Genomic DNA, 24,224 nt, shown 5'->3' with positions numbered 1-24,224 from the left:
CTATCATTTCTACTAATAACTTCGTAGCGAACGGGATTGCTTCTGGACTCAGTTTTTGAGTCCGACGAGAACGCGGGTCTAATTTTTACAATGGGACTTGTAAATATTTCATTTATATTATTTATCGGATTTTTACTTTTATCTTAATTTGCATTGTGTATTTTTATGTTTCTTCATTTTTAATTAAGAATGTTTTCAAATATCTACTGAATTACTTACGACAGACTGCTATTCTCATACTGGCTCCTCCAAGAACAGACGACTTCTTCCAAGACATTGCTTTTCTCAGTTATATGGCCATATTGCTCGATCTATTGACATTTTGCCAAAGTTACTCCGAAATTTCTGGAAATTACGAACATAAATCTAGGACGTTTTACAACGAAGTGCTATATAGAAGTAAAAGTTGAAAGACTGCAAACTTCTTACATGCTTGATGATCTGTTATCTGCGCCATATAAACAAAGCGGCCACATAAACAAAATTTCAACGTTTTACGGCTAATCGTGTTTGAGTAATGCGAGATACATAGATAGATTACGTACGCACAAACGTCACGAAAACATCCACTTAAAACAAGTTTACAATCCGTTTTTTGAATACAGAGTCCTTTATATTTGGAATGATTTAGAAAGATTATTAAAAAAATAATAAATGAAAGGTTACTAGTGGCTATCAACTATATTTCAGTCAAAAGAACACGACCATCCTATAGTCCTAATTAGATCGCATCCGGAAGACGATATAGATATTCCCAACTATTTTTTATAGATATACCTTGCATAGGAATATATGTACAGTTCAGATTGGATGCGGTCTGCAGGTTGGCATGTCAATCGAAAAAACGCGCCTTCCATAATATACCGTCTTTAGAAAATCGAAATCCGGATAAGGGTTCTAGAGACATGGACCTTGCCATATATTCTATAAGGTATTTTCACCCTAGTTTCCACGTGGCTTTGTGGTATTATCGTATAGCACGTCTGGCTAGCATCGAGAGGTACGGACTTCGGATTCTGACGATGGGACTGATGACGCCTTATGAATGCATATAAACCTCTAATTTTTGCATTGCATCTTTAAGCTTGTCATATACTGTTCACTTGTAGCAACACAAGACTTCAATGTATTGCCTTTAAAGGCCTTGTTTGCCCATGTAACTCAATAACAATTGTTTAAATTATGTCACTTGTCCTCTCGGGCCTTGGCTGTTGTGCGCAAACAGTAGATATTTCCTTCAGAGGACACACAAGCATAACAACAGGCCTGTTGTCCTCATGGTGATGCAGACACACAGGCAGAGTTCCTGACATCGAAAAATTCAAAACGACTCAATATGTGTCGCCCGAACTAAAAGGTAATGGATGATACTTTGTCACCACCAAGACTTTGCGACTGGGTCTCTGCGTCCCCACTCGTTTTTTAAAAGGGGGAGTATATAAAGTATTTTCTCCCTCCTTTCTGTGTAACTTCGTGGTGTGACAGGATAGCACGCCCTGTTAGAAATGACAGGTCCAGTCATAGTTCGTATCTCGGTGAGGGCTTTGCACATTTTTCATATCTCCTTCATCGATACACCTAATGATTCTATAGGTCCTTACAGAAATCACAAGATGGTCAGCGCCGAGAGGCAGTGCAGTAAATTTTGATAGATTCAAAAAATAAAATTAAATCGAAAAATAACGCTGACCATCAAAGGCACTATTCGATGGTGACCATTAGAACCGCTGGTTATCGAAACTTATGAATTAACTCTGATTACTGCTCAATAATGCAGTACTGCATGTAAAGACATCACGTGGCTGTGGTGCATGGATAATAAATGCATGACAGCGTAAAGAAACAAAACGGCCCCAAAAGTTTGGAATTTTTTGTTCCTTAGTTAAGCAATTAACGGATGATTCTATAATTTAAGAAATTAACACTAACTTGTAAGTCCTAACATCAGAAAAGAAAGAGGTTTCAATTATATTATACAGAATTATTTCAATTAGATCTTGTCTGAATCACAACTCTGAAAGAACTTACCTTTGATGCGGTGAGCAATAGAACAGTTGATCGCTCGAGTACTTGTCTAGCTGCAGCCATCTGAGCCCTCCTCCTTTCATTACTGAGATCCTGAGTAAAGAAATAAATGATATGAAATGATATGAAATGGCATATTTGTACTTTAAGAAACAAACATTAATACACAGGATTATTAGGGAAGAATCATCCGATTACAAAATTTAATATTTTCCATAATTACTTACAAACAGATAATTAATATGTCATTGTAAAGGAAAAATGTTGCATTTTTATATTTTAACATTGTCTTTTCGCAACTGGTGGCAGCATTACTGTCAGTAAACTGTTTCTGAAATTTTCAGAAGAAGTGAACATGGAATCTAAAGAGGACAAGGCTTTTTGTGTCGTCTCCTCTGCAAGCAATCAGGCAACAATCACTGTTCAGGGTGAATTTAATAAAAAGGACCATACAAATAAAGCACCAACATCTCAGAGTATCAGAAGGTGGTGACCAGCTCCAAGAAACTAGATGCACTGTATAAAGACAAAAGTCCAAGGCAACCGGAAATTGTTGAAAAGAACAACATCTCAGAGTATCAGAAGGTGGTGACCAGCTCCAAGAAACTAGATGCACTGTATAAAGACAAAAGTCCAAGGCAACCGGAAATTGTTGAAAAGAACAACATCTCAGAGTATCAGAAGCTGGTGACCAGCTCCAAGAAACTAGATGCACTGTATAAAGACAAAAGTCCAAGGCAACCGGAAATTGTTGAAAAGAACAACATCTCAGAGTATCAGAAGGTGGTGACCAGCTCCAAGCAACTAGATGCACTGTATAAAGGCAAAAGTCCAGGGCAACTGGGAATTGTTGAAAAGAACAACATCTCAGAGTATCAGAAGGTGGTGACCAGCTCCAAGCAACTAGATGAAGTGTATAAAGGCAAAAGTCCAGGGCAACCGGGAATTGTTGAAAAGAACAACATCTCAGAGTATCAGAAGGTGGTGACCAGCTCCAAGCAACTAGATGCACTGTATAAAGTCCAGAGCAACTGGGAATTGTTGAAAAGAACAACATCTCAGAGTATCAGAAAGGGATGAACAGCTCCAAGCAATTAGATGCACTGTATAAAGGCAAAAGTCCAGGGCAACCGGGAATTGTTGAAAGGAACAACATCTCAGAGTATCAGAAGGTGGTGACCAGCTCCAAGCAACTAGATGCACTGTATAAAGGCAAAAGTCCAGGGCAACCGGGAATTGTTGAAAAGAACATCTCAGAATGTCAGAAGGTGGTGACTAGCTCCAAGCAACTAGGAGCTCCAAGCAACAAGGAAACCAGCTCCAAGCAATAGGGAAAAAGTCCAGGGCAACTGGGAATTGTTGAAAGAGCACGAAAGATATTTTTACGCAGTCCGAAGAAATTAATTCTGGATTCATGATAATATTAAATTATTTTTAATACTATGATTAATCCAGAACTCATTTAATTTATTCCACAATTTGTAATTTATTTGATCATCTTTACATCAGTACCTGATTATTATAGCACATCCTTAATATAACTGTATGCTTAACATGTACGATAATACAAGAAAGCGTTCCGCTTAGCCTCAGCAATCCCCATCATGCACCTTCTTTCCATGTTCTGGTCCTTATTTCAATGTTCCTCGTTTCGTGGCCAATCCCCGGAGGACACAGTACTAAGCTCTTTATTTATATTTATTAATGTATTTATTTGAATTCCATCGACGGGATCCAACAGGCTGAAAAAAAAACTAACCTAGTGGGCCAGCTGGTCAGTCGATGGTAAAAAGTAGGAAAGAAATCCGAAGAAATACACGATTCGTGAACGATTCGTGCTAGTCGTGAAATTGGGATTCCTCAATCTACCATTTGAACTGTATTGAGAAAAAATTGCATTTTAAGCCTTACATATTGCAAAGCATCAAGCATTGAAGCCTAGTGACATGTTGCAGTGTCTAAACTACTGATGGGTGAAGCTATGGAAGACGAAAATTTTCGGAATCAGCTTTAGTGATGAAGCCACGTTTCATTTAAGTGGCAAAATAAACCGCCATAACATGCATTTGGGGATTGGAAAATCTCCATCTCCAATGAAGACGTAATAGGTTCCCTAAAAGTAAAAGTCTTTTGTGCAGTACCTTCATCAAAGTTTTATGGACCCTACTTTTTTGCTGAAAAACCAGTGAGTGGTATTACCTACCTCGAAATGTTGGAAATTTGGCTTTTCCCTTAGTTGGAGGTAGATATGCAAAATTTCATTTTTTAACAAGCTGATGCACCGAACGATTGACATTTAGAGGTTCATTAATTTCTAAACAGATACTATTGGATATTTACTACCGTACTATTGGATTGGTAGCAATGCGATGATTTGGTCCTACACAACTACCCCTCTAAGTTACCTGGCTTAACTCTCTGTGAATTCTTCTTTTAGGGATATGTCAAAGATCTTCTGTCGATACCACCTTTGTCTACAAATTTGCTTGAAGTGAAAGCATTTATGATGCTTTAAAAACAGTTAATAGGGAGGCATTACAATGTGTCTGGCAAGAAATGGCAAATGTTGAAATATAGTGAAAAATATAATATCATTGCAAGAATGTTGCAATGATATTATATTTTTCACTAAAGGAAGTCATATCGAACATCTGTGGAAAAAAAATTAACATTTTTTTTTTACGACATATTTTCTGATTCTTTTCTGATAATCCTATTTATAATACTCTCATTCTACGGAATTAATTTTCGAAAATTTCAAATTTCTGACGAAAAAGGAAATTTTTGTTTTCTTGGTTCTAAAAAAATTCTGAAAATTTTCAAAAAATGGTCTTAAATATCTTACATAAAATTTGTAAAAATTAATATAAACGTTTTTGCAAATAAGCACGAGTGATAATTATCAATTTCATATAAAATATAGATTTTTTTATTATAATTTTTTCCATTTATTTTCTATTATAAAGAAATTATAATAAAAATAAATAGAAAAAAAATCTGAAAGGTTTCGGATTTTAAATTGCGTCGAAAGTGGCGTTTTTTTAACGCTTTGTGTGCTACCTTTGTTTATTAAATATCATGTTCTTCGCACTTAAACCATAAATTTCAGTTCAATAGCAATGTCGCAAAATAATTTTAAAATGAGCCTATTTTTAGAATTTGCGATACTCAGTTCCGTGCGCTGAAGATAAAAAAGTTTTCCTTTCCCCCCGTAAATTGTTGCCATTGTTCGCTTTCAAATCGTTGAGTTTGTTACTCAAAAATTCGTTAAAGTTTTACAAAATATGAAATCGATCATCAAATAAATTCCAAATTTCAAATTTGGGCTTCCACGCAGTAGGATTAAATCATTCGAAATTCGATGGTTGTTTTATCACAATGCGAGAAATATACATACATTTATGCAGATTTTTCATTATTTAATTTCTTCAAATATAATGCAGGACTCTAACATTGGGTGGCAACAGTTTGAAAAGTGAAACGGACATTTATATTGATTCAACGCAAAATCGCAAAACGAAAACAATATCCTTCTGGGACAAAGCCCTTTGGACTAATAACTAACATGATACTTAAACAATGATGTATAATAAATAATAATATATATTTTCTCAATATATAGTTACGCGTTTGAGAGATTAGATAACTTATCACATTTATTAATTTAAGAAAAGTAATGCGCTTGCACATTTCTAAGGTAATTTCTTTTCCAGTTAAAATTTCATAAAAATATAGTTTCAATGCTTGAGTGCATGATTTCTTTGAACTGGTGGATTAGAAGTTCAAGAGATTCTGATTACTTTTGCAAATATAGTATCTGTATAAAATGGGAAATTATTGTGCTCCTGGCATAACAACTTTAAAATTATAATTAAATTTGAAATCGTATGAAATTTTAAATTCTTTACTTTCCATTATTTAATTAAAGTTATGATCATTATCTACTCAATATAGATAAAATATATAATCATGCTTACTTGCAAATTGTAACCTGTAAATATATTTATGCATATTTTTTATTAATACTAAGAAAATTATGCGCATTTTCGGGATTATAAAGTTATTATACCTTCTTTTCTCAAAAATGTAAATTTTAAAAATTTGTTTTAATTTTAGAATTTTAGTCGATTTTTTTAACTAGGCAATTCTAATTATACGTTATTTTTCTAATTTGGAAAAAAATCGACTAAAAATTGTGATTTGTTTATCAATAATGTTGCGCGGAGAATATATTAGAGTTTTATGTCGCTAACGAAGAATTTTTTGTTATTTTATATAAACTATTTTAATATTTGGAAGATAAAGTAAAAGAGCAAATTAAGCGAAGAGAAATGCAGAAATACGAATATAAAATTTTCCCTTCATAAACCAGTTATAAATGTTTTAAATTGAGTTTTGATATTTTTGGTATATTTTGGCATTTTAAAAGTATTCGATCTTTTAAAAATTTAATTTTAACGACAAATATCGAATATGTTTCTGAAGCGACTGGGAACTGAATAGCGGATTTTAGACAAATGAGAAATGAGTTACGATTAATCCACTTAATGCAAACTGAACATAATATTTTCGGTTACTAATGATTTTGCTATCGATAAACAAGTCGAATGCTTAATTGAACTTATACATTATTCTTTTTAAAAAATTATTTAAAACAAATTAATAAATAGTGTTAAAGATTGAGTTTTACACGTAATCATTTACTATCACAAATAACCGAGTGCAATTTTTGCCGTTTTTTGTGCAAAATTTTAAAATCGAATAAATGAATGAATGATTTATTATCAGCATTTATTTCTTAGCATATATATAATAGTAAAATAACTAGTCATCAATTATTTAGATCTTGCACTTTAAGAAAGTAAAAAATGGAAATTGTTGTTATGTGATGAGAAATTTAATGATGTACATACTTTCTTATTGGTGATCGAACCAGTACTGATTAAAGAACGTTTTCGTGCTGACTAAGCGGCCTGTAGGGACCTCACATTTGGCTGGATACATTCTATAGAACCTTACATTAGGCTGGATACATTGATAGGTATTTTGACACAAAATCGGACTTTTTCTGAAATGACATGCCAATGTTTTTTCCATATTTCGATTTTATTACTCACATTATGCCTTGTATAGACATTAGGTAATTTGGAAGCAGGAAAGATGAAAAATGAGCAACCGCCTTCGCCAGGAATCGGAATCGAACCGCGCACCTCGGAATACGCGCCCAGCGTGCAGACCACCACACCACGAAAGCATGCCCATAAGGCGTGAGAAATACCTTACATACTCCCCCTTTTAAATGGCGACTGGAGTTTTTGTTTTAGATGACCCAATCGCCAAATCCTGGGTGTGAAGAATCATCATCTTTTTAGTTCGGGCGCCAGTGATAGAAACATTAGGTAATTTAGTAGCAGGAAAGATGAAAAATGAGCCACGGACCTCTGAAATATGCGCCCAGCGTGCAGACCACTACATCACGAAGGCATGCCCAGAAGGCGGGAGAAATACCGTAGAACATAAATGGCCGGTTAATGCGAAAAGAATACAAAATAGCGTTTATACCCGAAGTTTATAAATCAGATTTAACTAGTAAGTATTATATTCATTGTATATAAATATTTATTAAACTCTATTTAATAATTAAATGTTGAACAATTTTCAATTTTAAAAATATTATTAGCTCTAGTCTTAATTTATTTTTTCGAAAGGAATATGTTGTGATAGAACACAATGCACTATATTTTTGCTTAAAATTGACAAAGGAAATTGGATTCGTCGAAGAAACCTTTGATGAAAATACGGCTGGTTAAAAGAAGACTGGTTAAGAAGTGTTGGATACATTTATTTTAAAGATTTCGAGTCGTTGAAAAAAAGTTTCTGTCCTGGAAAATACAGTACGGATTTACCTACCGTTAGTTTCCTTTTTTAAATAAAAGTAATGCCCTTAATTACTTCATTGGGTTACAAAAAACTGGATTATTGTTATATAATAAAACTCTTAAAACCATGATCGCATGTTCGTTATACAATATAACAAGCTTATGCGTAAGGTTATGTTGTGCATTTTTCGATATAACAAGGTTATTGAAAAATATCAAAATATTATGGGTTGCAATTTGTTCTTAAACGACTCATTTTATTATACTGATAAATATTGTTTCGTTACTGTTTGGAAGACTGATGAACAATTTTACTTTACCATAACTGACGATTTGTTATTTTGATCGAAGCGATTTTTGAAGCCAAGTGAAAGACAACTATACCGCATTTTTCAGGTCATAATCTGCTAATGAGCCAAAAACATTACAAATCATTCAGATTTCTCTTTAATGAAACAAAGCTTACAAATACAATCAGAACTTAAAAAATGATTTAGTTATATTACTTACAATTATCAAAGAGGTGTTTCTTTTAGATCTTAATATATGTAGCTATGATCTTAATGCTTGCATCATATACCAATAGAAAGAGCTTTTTATAAGCAAAATAGTAAGCTTTTAAAAAGTAATATATATTAAAATTAAATATAACTCTAGTCTCATTAATTTACAGAATCCAGAGAAGTCTGTGATATTTTTCTTTCCTACAGAGCTAAGCAACAAGAATACACGTGATTATTTGGATCTTTTTCTTTTAGACTCCTTTCCCTGGGATATTATTAATCAAATTTACAAGTCTGGTTTCTGCTGCTGCTACTAAGGTAAATCTTATTTCCTTATGCGAAGAACAGGTTCAAGCAATACCCCAAACTACAGAGGGTGTTTACACAGTTTTAGAAGGATTTCGGGGTCCTTTAATTAATGTTTAAAATTTAAAGAATATTTTTCTAAATTTTCGATCTGATAGCCTTTTATCTTTTTTCTGGTGGGGGAAGGGCTATAAGTCTGCATCGTGATTTTCATAGAAGGGCTTTCCGCAAATATGCCAGGGATATACTACAACTGCATTTATACCGCCGACTGTGAACTGAATCCCATTCGGGGGCTGGCACGAAGTACAGTTGGAGTCACACAAAAGATGACTTTAAACACTCCTGCTGGGCCCAGGGATCCCACATCCCCGAGACACCAATAATTTTTAGGCTCCTTTCCCACCTCTACACACGGGCCAGTCAGAGCCACCATCCCGACCAGACCGAGACCACGGTGGCGCGGGCATGAGAACTTGGAGCGATGACTGGCCGTTCATTATGGCTACCTACCTGCACTACACGGGATGCCCCACTCATTAGGCTTTACATAGAACACCAAGGATAGCAGTGACCAGACTCTCAACGGTCCAGTTTGCTATTTGGCTACCAATACCCTGGTGGATGAGGAATTACACCTCCCGGCCCATGAAGAGTGAGTATAGGACTTAACGCATGAACCATCGGGAACCATTAAGTTCATAAATATTATACCCCCGTGGCCGAGATTACCTTGGTACAAATCCTAGCCAGCACTTCACAGAGTACTCTACGTCAACCCCGGGGGTTTGCCAGGGATATGGATTTCCATTCCTTTTTCCAAATTTCCAGAGTCCATTAATCATGGTGGTTTTGCCCTTTCATAGGTCAAACATCAGGGGACTTCACAGGAATACGTTGAAAAGGTACGCACGCAATACCAGTAACAGTCTTCATCTTCTCAATGTATGAAGTGTTGCGTTTCGAAGTGTGACTCGTTGCTTTGTCTTGGTGAAGTTTTTCTCATTGTAAGAAAATGTTGCTACAATCATCAACCCTTTACTGAAACTTTCTATGGCTTGATGCAACCAGGTTTGTGCAATTTTTTTGTCTTCTTTTTCGACAATAAATTGGAAGTTTTTCTTTTTTGTTTGTTTTATTTTTTACAGTCATTTAGGTAAATTCATGCTTCATCAAGGATCCCAGTGTATTTCTATTTATGTCCTCCTAAATAGCTTTCATTCAGGGTTCTTCATATTGCTCCGGCTTGAACCACATGCCTTGGCAAAAGCTGGTGAATATTATGTTTTTTAGCTTTTCTAAGCTTAAATATCATTTTATTATTTTATTTATTGTTGCTACAGATTCACTTAAAGACTTTGCAATTGATTTCTGGATCGGCGGATTTTGTCTTGCTATCAAAGGTTTAACTTTAGAAACATTAAAAAGAGTTCTTACCGTTTATCGGGAATTCGTTTTGAATCTTCTTATCACGTAGAAGCAATGATTGATGGCTTTTTCTTTTCTGGTTAATAATTTTGCTTATATTCTAGTTAGAAATTTTAATGCCATGCATTTCAAAACGTTTTGAAATTATGGAATAAGAATATTTTTCTTCGGAAAGCACAAAAACATATCCTGAAATCGACAGCTTGTTTATATACGATATTTTGGTAGAAGAATAAATTGAAAAGTAGCAGACTAGTAATGCAAGTGTGTTTATTACTAGAAATAGTGCTTGCATTACTAGAAAATAATGTCAAGAGGTTTTACAGTGACCTCTCACTGCACTAATGCGGAATACAGACCAATGCAACGTTACTAGAAAGCAACAGGTTTTTGCATTTAAAAATCCACCTCCGCTTTGGTCAGCTTAATATTCATCTATGGAATTAATGATTTTATAGTGATTAACGAAGATTATTTATCTCATACCTTACACCAAACAATCAAAAAATTATCTCATTTAATTTCATCGAATTTGCTCATAGTTCACCAAGAGGTAATATTCGTACATGTAAAGTACTTTTACAAAAATTGGAAAACCACCGTTAAACCTAGAAATTACAATGCATAAGGTTTATATTATATAATACAATAACAGAATTAACTAATTCTTCTTCTTCTTACTTTCTGTAGTCGATTTCCGGCTAAGGCTGTCTCTCAGTCAGCTTCTGCTATCTTGACACATCCAACGCCACATCTTCCACCTATTGACATCAACTTTCTTTAACCACTTTTTCAAACATTGTATAGCCACCTTGTTCGTCGCCTTCCTCTCTTTCCCCTTCCCTTTGGTCTTTGGAATATCAGTTTCTTCACTGAGTTTTCATCTCTATATCTGTATATATGGCCCAGCTATCTTAGTTGAGAGGCTTTAATAACCTTTATAATATTTGGTTCTATTAACGAATTCAAGGGAGCTTAATTAGAATTAATGCAGCTTTTGAGGGAAAGGAAGACAAAATCTTTTAATATTTGAATTTCAATCCTTAATAGAAAGAAGTATGAAATGCATAAATTTCTAAGGAAAAAAGTATCTCTTTTGATTAATTGCTTTTTGTAGCTTTTTAATAAGGTTCAGTAATATGATACAGATACATTCGCTGTGACTCCATTTGTAACTAATGGACAAGCTTGTTTAATATGTTTTCCCTTATTATTATTATTAACGGGCGCAGCCCCTAGTCCACCTAACCGGTATAGGTTAGGCATATGACTAAAAGGAAGACCTGCAGATTCCAATATGTTTTCGGTTATATACAACGTAAATACTAGCCAATTGTTTCTTACAAAGAAATTTATCGAACTTTCCAATGACGATCGCGACGAAGCTTTGAGTGGCGATCAAACATGTGAACAAAACAGCCGCAAAATTTTATATTCTGCAATAAATACCTGTGACGTTTGAAGTATTCTATTGTGGACAGAACCCATACTGCGCATGTTTTGGAGCTGACATACATATGCTGGCGAATTCGTGCCACGTTGTACTGCATTGTATCACCTGTCTCAAGAACTGTGACTATTTGCTACACTTAGTTTGTGCAGTTTTGGATTTTTGAGTAATTGTTGCTAATAACTTTTGTTGGTTGGTTTGGTTTGTTTGATTATGGCAAAGCATACGAGGACTATCTGCCTAAGGTGAGGGACGCTTTTGTAGAGTACTTCAGTATAAACCGTATAAAACGCTTAACGTTGGCGTTTGTTGGGTGCTTCCACTTTATCTGTCAGGAATATTTGTACCACTACATGAAAATTATAAGCAGCTTTAACGAACTACAGACTTGTGACACGAAAACACTGCATGTTAGTGGTGTAATATTCTCGTGTTATGCATCATATTACTTATGCAATAATCAATATTCATGAATGATCCCACTTGTCAAAAATGCACTTTATCGTAAAACGACATTGTACATCATTGGCAAATTATGCTTGAAAGACTATGACTGAAAATACTGCGGGTGAGTACGCCAATTCATATGTCCTATTCTGGGGGATATGCGACTGTTAAAATGTCCCATGAAGCACCTTCATAAAGACGTTACTATTACTTAGGCGGATATTCTCTAATGCTTTTTTCGTATCTAATTAATCAACTTAAACCAACAGCAAAAGTATAACTTGCTGACATTTTCTTTCCAAGGACAATCTGCATCCACGTCAATGAATTTTACATTGCAATGAGTAGGCAATGCAGCTACTTATGCAGATTTAATTCTTAGCAAATAAAGAATCAAAAAGCTATGAAAACGAATTGACTTGGCATAACTGACGGATATCAGATAAGATTCAAATCATGATCATTGTTACATTCAAACCATGTTCTCTCTAAGACAGCCACTTATTTTTGCATATTAATTTCGTAAGTGTTCGCTATCAGAAAGTTGATACTCAGTACCGATGTTTATTTACGTTCTCAATAATAACGATTACTTTCTGAGTCGGCTGCTGTAAGAGGATCCGCTGCATATTAAACAAAAACAAAAACAAAAACAAAAACAAAAAAAATCTAATATGTACACCACATGACTTCCTTGTACGGAATATTAAATTACATGCATTTTTTCTTGCATTTCATTTAAACTTATTGGATTGAATTAAATCTACTTCGTCGATAGTGCATAAACCACAATAGAATAAATGCACTCCATAAAATTCACTATATGTGTCTATCATAGCGACACTCTGGCGATAGGTTCACTTAACAGCGTTATATTGCGTTCATATTATATCTCAGAATGCATATAAATTTATATCATTTGAAGAATTATCTAATCGTTGCCATATGTTCTATTCAAATATTATAATAAATCTAAAACGATGTATAAAAGAAATTAAGCAAGCAAAACAAAAAAGAAACAGTTTTTCACAAACGATTCAGTATTTCTCATTCAATTAATTCAGTTCTCACTTCCCGACAAGGCAAAAATACATAAAAACTCAAATATCTATATTAAAAATTACGAAGTAAATCTTAAACATTTATTTCCTCGAATAAATTTCAGAATGGATTAAACATGATGTAATTCGCAACAATAAAAGAAGGCGTTATTTTTGTTGTTCCGAAGCTTAGTTTCTCTAGATTGGCAACAAATCCGCTATTTTGCCAAGTTTTATATGCAAACAAACATGGCCACCATCGCAAAAATAATTAGGCTTAACTGCACTTAAACAACTTTTAAATTGGTGATAATTCTAAAAATATTGCATGCAGATTTACTAAAGGTACAAAAACCTTAACCGGAAGATAAGAACAACAAAATTCAATCATTTTTAAAGCAAAAAATGCTCAACTTTCAAACGTATAAGAGTAAAGAAACTGAGATCACTGAGCCGGTTAACAGAGTGGTATACGTTTGGTGCGGCCGATTGCAACTAAAATACGAGGTGTTGCTACATGTTATAGCAGTCCTATGTACAAAATTTCAACGTTCTGAGGCTACTCGTTTTTGAGTTATGTGAGATACTTACGTACAAACTTACAGACGCCCCGAAATATTCTCTTTAGAATTCATTTTAAAGCAGTGTCTTTTATTCTGTCCTTACATAGAGATATTACGCAAAAACATCATTAAATTGCATTCGATAGCGGTCAAAATGGATATTTTCGTTGAAATATGATGCCTGAAAATTTTTGGCGATTACAATATTTCTTTTTTACTTCGTACAAGGAAGTAATAAAAGAATAGTTTTGTTACAAATATTGTTTTCTGTTTGATCTAGGTCACGAAGATAAGACTTGAGTATGAAAATGAGATTTTCCTCATCTTCCTTTATATGATTATTCCTGCAAAATGAGTTAATTTCTCAGCGGGATTAAAAAAAAAATATCTTCGTTAACGCTAGAATGAAAATGCTAATTAAATTGTGAACAAGGTTACAAAAAATAAAAAAAAAAAGAGCTAGCCTACAGCAATTTTATTCAATAACTCTTTTTTAATGTAAGTTATTTTAATACAATCAACATTTTGCCTGCAATCGTTTGAAAAATTCATTCCAAGTACAAAGTGATAAAATACCTTCAAACATAACTTGCATATCTGAATGACTTCTCTCTCTTATTATGCAATTAGCGAGCATTTTAATTAAAAACTTCAATTATGAGCGATGTTAATAAAGGAGACAGAAAATTTAATCTCGCAAATGAGAAAGGCCGGAATGAAAGAGTCTGTTTTGAAAGCCCAAAACAAGAAAAATGTTTCCGTTGCTATGGTTTTTGCTGTCCGGAAACTTCACCCATTCATTTGTTAGCGGTTACTTAGGAATTCTTGTTTGTGTTCCCGTAAGTCAAACACTCTCAGAATGAATGCATTCATAATAAAATTTCCTTTGTAAAAATGAGAAAGGGATGGAAATTATATGAATAATTAAAAGAAATACCTTTGTTGATTTAATATTCCGTTTGCGGAAAAAAAAAGGGACAAAGAAAAGTTAATAAAGTATTTAAAATACACACACATATATATATATCAGGTTTCGCTTTGATTTATTTTACTGAATAATGCATTATTCATAACAAAGACAAATAATTATTTTCATTGGGTATATAGTTGAACTCGGATGCGATTGGTTTCAAGGGACCCAAAATTTCCTTTGCTATACACGATCTAATGAGCGGGGAAATGGATCATTTCACAAAATAGTGCGAAAACTGATTGAGGATCCACACGGAAAAATTAATCAGCTTGCAGTATTTCCGAAAGATGTTAATGCTAACATAAATTTTAAGAAAATTTATTAAAATTTAATTAAGATTATTATGATGTGAACTTACTAAATTTCTTCTTCGTTGTTTTTCAGTCTCATTATACATACACAGTTTATCAAGGAAGTCACTTAGCATAAAAGTCTTGGTCGTTAAGAGCTGTCTGTCAGCTCAATGAAAGAATTCGAATGATATCAAAAAATCCATTCAAGCTGTTTGGGTCGGTACGTAACATAGCAGATCTCCGATCGTATGCGTGAAGCATAGACCATGATAGGGCTAAACGGTACTGAATTGAGTGTACTACACTTACCTCGCATAGCTTTTGTTTAGAACACAGAGACAAAAAGTTCCATAATACAAAAATGTTTGTTTGTATTATGGAACTGAACCTGAACTCTACCTGAACAAAATGAATTTGCGGATTAATAGCGTACAGTTGAAAATTGCAGAATCTATGAGAAAAAGTTTGAAAAATACAAAAAATTTTCATTCCGAGATTCCACAAAGCTCGTTCGTTATATCCGATTTTTATACCTTTGGAAGTTAACTATAGCCGTAAAAAGTGATATCAAGTCAACAGGAAATTGGGCGGGGCCAAGAGGTTCGTTCGCTATATCCAAGGGCTCACTCTAGAGATTTTTGACTGCATCTGGAAATGTATGGGTACTTACATTTTTAGTGGTGCAAAAGTTATGCTAATAGCTCGAAAAGGGAATGGGACTATTCGCTGTGGCAGTTTCGCCGTCGGGACGTTTCGCTGTTGAGACGTTTTGCCGTCAATACATATTTTTCTAATAATTAAGACACAATAACACGCCGAACAAATACTCATTCAGAAGTCAAACAACAAAAATCAGCGTTATATTTTCAAAATTTTCACAGATCATGTAAAGAAAAATATGTTTAAAATTTTCTTTACATGACTGAATTATATCTTGACGAATTATATTAAGTTGATTAGTTTATTAATTCTATTTACCTATATTTAAGAGATATTTTTTTCTTTATATGTCTATATTATATCTTGCCATATTATATTATTAAGTTTATTTAATTGAATAATTTTGTTCACCTATATTGTATACCTCTGGCTATCTTCTGGCTGTCTAAAATTTTAAAAGAAAAAATACCTTTTCCAATTTCTTGCAAGTGCTACTTTAAATAAATTGCATAAACAACTTTCTAACTAGAACCAGATAGTTTGTTGACATTTATTGTTTACCAAATTCCTCGCATCAAAAGCTTTTGAATAATATATACAATGGTTTTGTATACAATTTTACACAAATACATCGTTACGCATGACATATTAATTTTAAGAGAGTAGTGTGCTAATAAGATTCCAAAATAATTCCGTTTTCAATTCAGTTTTCATAAAAATGAGAATTTCCTGCTTGCATGAGTGTTTTCTCTGAACTACCGATTAAAATTTTGACGAATCGTGTAAAAATTGTCCCTGCATGATTTTGAAATCGATAATACAACTTCTGTTATATCAGAGGTTTAGCCCAAGTTCTCTTTGATACTGACATAATTTTCTAACTAATTATGTGTAATTTCTTTGTATCTCATATTTGTAAACAACTATGTGCAATTTCTTTACATCTCCAATTTGTAAACAACTATATATATTATAAGGAACCTTTGTTACGTATACAAAAAATAAACACAGTTATTAAACTAAATAAATTTAGTATAATACGACGAGATATAATACAGTCATATAAAGAAAAATATGTCTTTGACGACGAATTGGACGGACGGCGAAATATCTCGACGACGAAATGGCCACGGTGCAATGGCGACAGCGAAATGTCCTAGAACCCTCGAAAAAGTCTTTGGTTTGAAAAGTTTTAGCATTAATAACACACAATTGATTTTAAAAATACATATTTAATAACAGATTCATTAAAGACTAAAGAAATATGCAGTTTAAACGTATATGCGACAGACGTATCTAAGCAGAAAGAGGAAGAAACGATAATAATTTGGAAAAAATTGATAAAACTTTCACAACTATTATTATATTTCCTTCGAAGAAATTACGATTTCTCACTTAATCTCTGTGCTATTATTTACTCATCGACTTGAAACCATAAAGCGGAATATATATATATATATATAAATTACAGCAAATAATGTAAAAGGAACTTAAAAATTCATTTAATTAATAAATAATGTAAACTAAAAATAATTATAACTAAACAGGCAAATTCACGCGAATTATTAGTTTATTTATTTTACTAACATAAAGTAACATATAAAGTTTTATATAGTTTATGCCGTGTAGCTTTTGTATGGTTTATTAAAAAAATTATACATTGCATTTAACACTTTAATGAAAATTGAAGTGCAGAGATTTTTTTTTGTAGGATGCACTTTTAATTTGCGGACTAAAGCTAAAAATTGTTTGTTAAGTTAAAAACTTAGCTAAAACGTTTATTTATTTATTTATTTGGTACCTTGGTTAATTTTAAACGCACAAAAAAAAAAAAAAAAAAAAAAAAAAAAGGTTCCGCAGGAAAAGAAAAGAGGTGTTGTTACCCAATGAACTGACGTCCTCTTGATAAACTAAAAGTCAAGGAGTGATAATACATCTTTTCCATCTGTATTTTTACTTATATTTCATTTGTTTTTTTTAAATTAAAAGTTTAGTTTGCCATCTTTACTGACAGTCCATTTCTATTTTTATAATTTATATAATTATATTAAATGCAAAACAATTTTTGTAATTTTAGCAATTGCAAAATAATTTATAATTTTAACAATCGCAATATCATTATCCTTTTTTAAAATTTCTTTTGTCTGTTTAGTTACAATACTTTTTACTTTACTTTATATATATACATTTAAGAATGAATCCCCCCCTACATGTCCCTGACTTTGAAGTGCTGAACGAACTGTGTGCCTGAGTGCATTTTGCATTTAAGCCTAACATTAAAAAATAATTCCTCTAAAACCTATATTTTATCTAAATGTTTGGATTCTTGCATATGTTATTTAAATAATATTTCTTATAGTACAATCAGAAAATTCTAATCCTTAAAATAAAAATTCAGAATAAGTGTAATATAAGTAACAATGATTATAGTACTATATTTAAATTATTTCTGTACAATAATGAAGTTAAAAACTTAAGGATTTAAATATCAGTGCTTATTACATCCTACTGCCGTATTTACTTCTAAAACAGTTAAGTCCCTTAGACTGCGGGAAACGTTTCTAAATTATGAACACGCGTTGTTAGTGTCACGCATTTTACATCCGTAAAATAAAATAATACGTAATATATGTCATAATAATGCTAATATTTTAGAGATTCTATTCAGTAAGTTTTCGAAGCATTCTTACTTAATTTATGCGCATTTAAAGTTTGAAATAAAACGTTCCGTTTTAGCGTATCAAATAAGATACGGTGAGTCGTCAATGATACTTTGCTCCTGTATCACATTTGATAAGGTGGGTTCACGGAAGGAAACTGAGCATCATCATGTATGATACGCTGGCAGCAAAGAGGTCGAAGCCAATAATTCAAAATAATAGCTAAAATTCATTCCAGAAATAAATCTGCTTCAAAGCGGTTAGAACAAACAATGTCAACATAATTACAAAATGAAGAAAAAATAATCTACTATCAATTACATTAGCCGAAAATTGTCCCCCCCCCCGAAAAAAAAAATGCAATTTGTATATTTTTCGTAATTAGCAAAAATTTATTGTCCTCTTACTACTGTCATGAGAACACTGTTTAGTGTTGGACAGCATTTATAATTTATAACATTTATGATTTTTAATTTCAAATAAATTTCCGGTAATGACATATTCGATTTTGCTTGGTTAAAAATCAAATGTTTTTAAACAGGGACATTAATAAAAACAATTTTTTTTTCTATTTTTAAGAATTATTTTTAATCGCTGAGAAAATTATTCTAAATTAAAGAAAAATTTTCCTGATTTCTGTGCTTGATAAACTGGCACCTCTGGTGAAAAGAATTTTTTAACTTTGTAGGCCTAATTTCAAAAATTAAACAGAGCCTTTTTTATTTAGTGCAAGAGTGAAAATGACGAACTGGAAATATGTGCTCACGCGATAACAATGGACGAAAAATTACAGAAAGTTCCAATCAAATTCATTGGCGCCATCTATTGACAAAAAAAAAAAAAAAAAAAAAAAAAAAAACTATGAAATACTAATCTTTAGGGAAAAGAAAAATGTGATTTTTGACCAACAATGTTAGATAGTAGAGGATTCATGCATTTCTTTTTTCTTAACATATAACTATCTCGTATTTCTTAATGCGAAATTTCAAACTTCTCTTAGTTTCACCAATGCATATGAAGTCACATTGGCAAGAAATACTATATTTCCGGAAATGATTAATATACTGTGGCCAAACTAAGAAAGCCTCGAAATTTTGCACTAAGGAGTATGAGTTAAGAAAAAGGAAAACATAAATCTTCTGTTGACTAAAATTACTGGCCAAAAATTCACATTTTCTGTTCCTCTGAAATCAAAATTATTCAGAAAGCAGTTTCTGTTGGCGAATTGTATCGTTCAGACGCTTAAGTTCATTCCACACAGATAAAACATTTTCATTTCTAGTTCATGATTCTAGTTTTCAGGCGGTCCGAATTATTATTGTGTTGATTGAAGTAATATTCTTGTAAGATAGACTTTCAAAACTTTAACTAATGTTATAATTAACAATAAAATTAGAATAGCTTTTCTACGGGATTTGTACAGAAATTAAAGTAACTTATATTTGCATATAAAGTAACTTTATATAACACTAAAAGTTACCATGAAACTAATATTGTCATCATCTGAAGCTATGGCATATCTGATTAATAACTTGTGACCTGGAACGATTTTGATTTTTGACTGCAATCATTTCAAAACATTCTGTAAATAATTTTTATTAATAAATTATGAAGTTTTAAAACTGAGAAACCATTAAAGGATTTGTACAGAAATTAAAGTAACTTATATTTGCATATAAAGTAACTTTATATAACACTAAAAGTTACCATGAAACTAATATTGTCATCATCTGAAGCTATGGCATATCTGATTAATAACTTGTGACCTGGAACGATTTTGATTTTTGACTGCAATCATTTCAAAACATTCTGCAAATAATTTTTATTAATAAATTATGAAGTTTTAAAACTGAGAAACCATTAAAGCATACAAATTATTTTTGTGCTTTGAACTTGATTCCAAATTTCAATGAAATAAATAAATAAACAGGAAACATAAATTTTAAGAGAATGTTTTATTCTACTAGAAGAATCTTACATTCTTCCAAAAAATTATCAGTCCAAAGGGGCTTTGTCCCTGAAGATCTATTGTTTTTGGTTTGCGATTTTGCGTTGAACAACTATAAATTTCCGTTTCACTTTTCAAACTGTTGCCACAAAATGTTAGAGTCCTGCATTATATTTGAAGAAATTAAATAATGAAAAATCTGTATAAATGTATGTCTCTTTCTAGCATTGTGATAAAACAACGGTCCATAGAGCCATCGAATTTTGAATGACGTAATCCTCCTGCGAATATGGGCATGTGGAAGCGCAAATTTCAAATTTGGAATTTGTTTTATTATCGATTTCATATTTTGTTAAACTTTAACGAATTTTTGATTAACAAACAAAAGGATTTCAAAGCGGGCAATGGCAACACTCTACGCGGGGGGGGGGGGGACCTTTTTATCTCCAGCGCGCCGAACTGTGTATCGAAAATTCTAAGGATATGCTCATTTTAAAGTTATTTTGCGACATTGCTATTGAACTGAATTTTATGGTTTAAGTACAAAGAACATGATATTTAATAAATAAAGGTAACACACAAAACGTTAAAAAATCGTTTCTTTGGACGTAATTTAAAATCTGAAACATTTCAGATTTTTTTAAGTTGTAATTTTAATTATGGGCCAACCCAAAAATATTCTGCATTCTGCGTTGGCATAGAGCTGAAACAGCAAAAGATAATTGGAAGCATAGTAGAAAACATGGCTTGCACATTTTTAAAGCGGAAATTATTTATACATATTTTGTTTACCTTGAGAGGAACTAACATGGAATTCAACTTTATGGGCTTCACTTTAACTGAATTAAGAGTCAGACGGTAAGAGATTCGGTTAAAATTAAATAAATAAATAAAATCTGAATGGTTTCAGATTTTAACGGTAGTCTAAAAGGGTTGATTAAGATTTTTTACGCTATCGCTGAACACTCAGTCTACCAGTCTGCTACACTCACTCCTATTAAACTCTTTATTTATTTTTGTCCTATTAGCTTTATTATTAAGCATCATTTTCTTCGCACTTACGCCATATACAATTCAACAACAAATTTACAAAAATTTAAAAAGCAGTATAGCAGTGTACGTTTACAATTCCTCATGCAGCGTTAAGTCTTGGCATATATTTTTCTGCTTTTTGTAGTCTTTTCTCAGTTTATCATATCAATGTTCAGCTTTCTTACTAAGATGGCTTTGCAAAATTTTTCTTTGCATTTTTATATTAAAATTTTTTGTGTGTACTTTATTTATTAAATATCATGTTCTTCGCACTTATTACACATAAAATTCGATTCAACAGCAAAATCTTAAAACACCATATTTTTAAGTTTTTCCAATAGAGAATCTCACGCGCTGGAGATAGAAATTTTATATACCGTACAGTGTTGCCGCTGCTTGCTTTGAAATCGTTGAGCGTGTTATACCAAAATTCGTCAAAGTTTTATAAAACATGAAATAGATAATAAACATATTCGAAATTCAAAATTCCGTCTTTCAGGGGCCCTTGGATGGCGGAACATGTTATTCAACATTTGATGGCTCTAGGTACCGTTGTTTTTCACAATGCAAGAAACATACATACATTCATGCAGATTCCTCATTATTTAATTTCTTTAAAGCTAATACAGGGCGATAATATTTTGTGGCAACAATTTCAAAAGTGATGCAACGCATTTAAGTGTTTCGACGCAAAATGCAGTTTCGAGTCAAACGAGTTCGGGAGTAACATCCCTTTTGCGCTAAAGAAAATGAAAGCTATTTTTTTTTTTTAAATTTTAACGTCCTTTTTGAGCTAAAGGGAAAGAAAATTTCTGTTTTATTTTTTGAATTAAATTGAATTAATTAATAGTGAGTTTTTTTTATCTCAGAATTAAAATGAACAAAATTAATATATTTTGCTGTTATATGTTTAGCGTTATGCACATTTTTGAGCGTGGCTCTGAGAAATAGTTTATAATTTAAAATTTACTGTGTGGTGTTAAAGTAATCATTATTTTGAAAACTGATTTGTTTCCATTTTCACTAAAATGAAAATGTTTGCAAAGTAATAGAGAATGTGTAATAGTCTTCCTCCAAAGTAAATATGTCAGCTGGTTTCATATACGAAAATTTTCTGTAGCTCAGGGTATTTGCAAAGACGCTAAATATATGCTCGCCTTTTCTCTAATTTCTTTATTATAATAAGGCATGAATTAGAAATAATTTTTTCACACGTAAAAGTTTTGTGGATAATATTTACGTAAAATGTAGTTGTAAATGATAATAATGTAATAAATGTAATGCACGCGGCACCTTAGAATGCAGAGGCCTTTTACATTCTATAAAAAGTAAAAATAATATTGCTTAATTTCAGTATTTTACTAAGCCACTAAATAATGAATAATTTCAACTCATAAAAGTACATATACGCAAATTAAAATTTATTTCACATATTTCTTCCTTGAAATTCTTTCACTTAAACAAATTTCTTCTAAATACAAACTTTGTTGATGTTTTGAAAATTTCGAAATTTGGGGGTTGGAGTAGGACGTACGTAGTGATTGGTGAATTTATGGAAAAAATATAATTTTAATCTTAGGAAAAAATATAATTTCTCTTTCAGTAAACATTGAAAAAATATTTTATAAGCAAGCGCGCTGTTAACTGTATATCCTAGATAAGACAATTTTATGCATAGTATATGCATATTCTTGACTTGACAGTTTCATTTTTACTTTCTTGATTCATCCCACTTAAGTTCTATGAATTAATAAATTTTGCTTCATTTAGTTATCATATTAATTATTTATTACTATATGTTATTAATAATAAGCTTTAATCATATGTCGTTCCTTTTTAATTTATCTATTTAATGCTATTCTTAATTAATTATTTTATTTTATTTATTATCTTATTAATTATTTATTCCTGTATACTTTTTAAACTAATTATTAATTTTATTTATTTAAAATTCATTTATTTAATCATATTATTTATGTATTAATTTAAACTTACTATAATTTTTATGATTCATTATCCTTGCTTTCCATATAAATGACAATTATGAACTTTTTTTAAATTAAAAATAATTTTGTAATTAAAAGAGCTAATTAGTTACATCAAATAAATTTAATTTAGGAAAATTTTTCGTTATTTTTATGTGTGGAAATTGCTTTCGTTATTTCACAATTAAGTTAAAAAAAATTACTTGATCCCCCCCCGAAAAAAAAAGACACTACAGCAGGGCTCGACCGGGATTTGAACCCGGGACCTCTCGCACCCAAAGCGAGAATCATACCCCTAGACCACCGAGCCACGTTCATCATAGCTATTCCTGTCTTATCTACAAAAGCACAATGTTGCGTACTATCCGACGTCAGCAACGGAAGTATGTGGGTCATGCATTTTCGAGGCCGTAAAAGTTCCAAACAAGTTTCCCCCCCCCATTTATGTCCACATTCTGAGAGCAATAGAAGTTTGTTGGAATGGACATAGAAATGCTTTCAATTGCATTGGCACAAACTTGTAGTACATTTCATGCTCCATAAATTATAAATTAAAAATAATATACTTAGGGAAATTTAAAATTTACAGAAATAGCAATAAAAGAAAATGATTGTATAATATTCCAGTGGAAGACTATTTGGAATGCAATTTCAATTCTGAAATTAAACATATCATCAAGTCAGTATATTTTATAATATAAATTAATTAATTAAAAAGCTAACATAAAATTTTTTCATTTAAAATATTACATACAACTGTTTCATGTGTTCTGAAATAATTCACGAAAAAAAAAAAAAAAATCATGGAAATTTTAATAATTTATTTACTAATTATAAGTTACTTAAATTTTAACGACTAATTTAATTTAATACAATTTTAAAAACTCTCAATTCAGTTAGTTGTTTTATGAATTTGTTTAGAAAACTACTGTGGTTTTACTGTAGCGAATTGGCGGTGAAATCGGATTAGCTTTCTATGTTTTGAATTCAGTTCTGTTGAACGTTTGATTAGTTTAAAAGATAATTACTGTG

General features: G+C 31.9%; 1 protein-coding gene and 1 non-coding gene across 2 annotated transcripts in view; both read right to left on the bottom strand.

Annotated features, from left to right (window-relative positions):
• LOC118188244 (alpha-catulin-like) overlaps positions 1 to 24,224 on the bottom strand; it is a 723,160-nt gene that overhangs the window by 113,541 nt on the left and 585,395 nt on the right. The window contains exon 6 of the mRNA XM_085819331.1: positions 2,029 to 2,118. Coding sequence (XP_085675457.1) covers positions 2,029 to 2,118 — 90 coding nt within the window. The remainder of the gene's footprint in view (positions 1 to 2,028; positions 2,119 to 24,224) is intronic.
• On the bottom strand, positions 23,431 to 23,502 carry TRNAP-UGG (transfer RNA proline (anticodon UGG)). The gene has a single exon. It is a non-coding gene; the product is annotated as a tRNA-Pro (tRNA).

The sequence above is a fragment of the Stegodyphus dumicola genome, chromosome 6 (genome assembly GCF_044657685.1).
Source record: "Stegodyphus dumicola isolate Sdum_Otavi_A_Nest chromosome 6, ASM4465768v1".
NCBI lineage: Eukaryota > Metazoa > Arthropoda > Arachnida > Araneae > Eresidae > Stegodyphus > Stegodyphus dumicola.
This window is presented reverse-complemented; position numbering and strand designations above follow the sequence as displayed.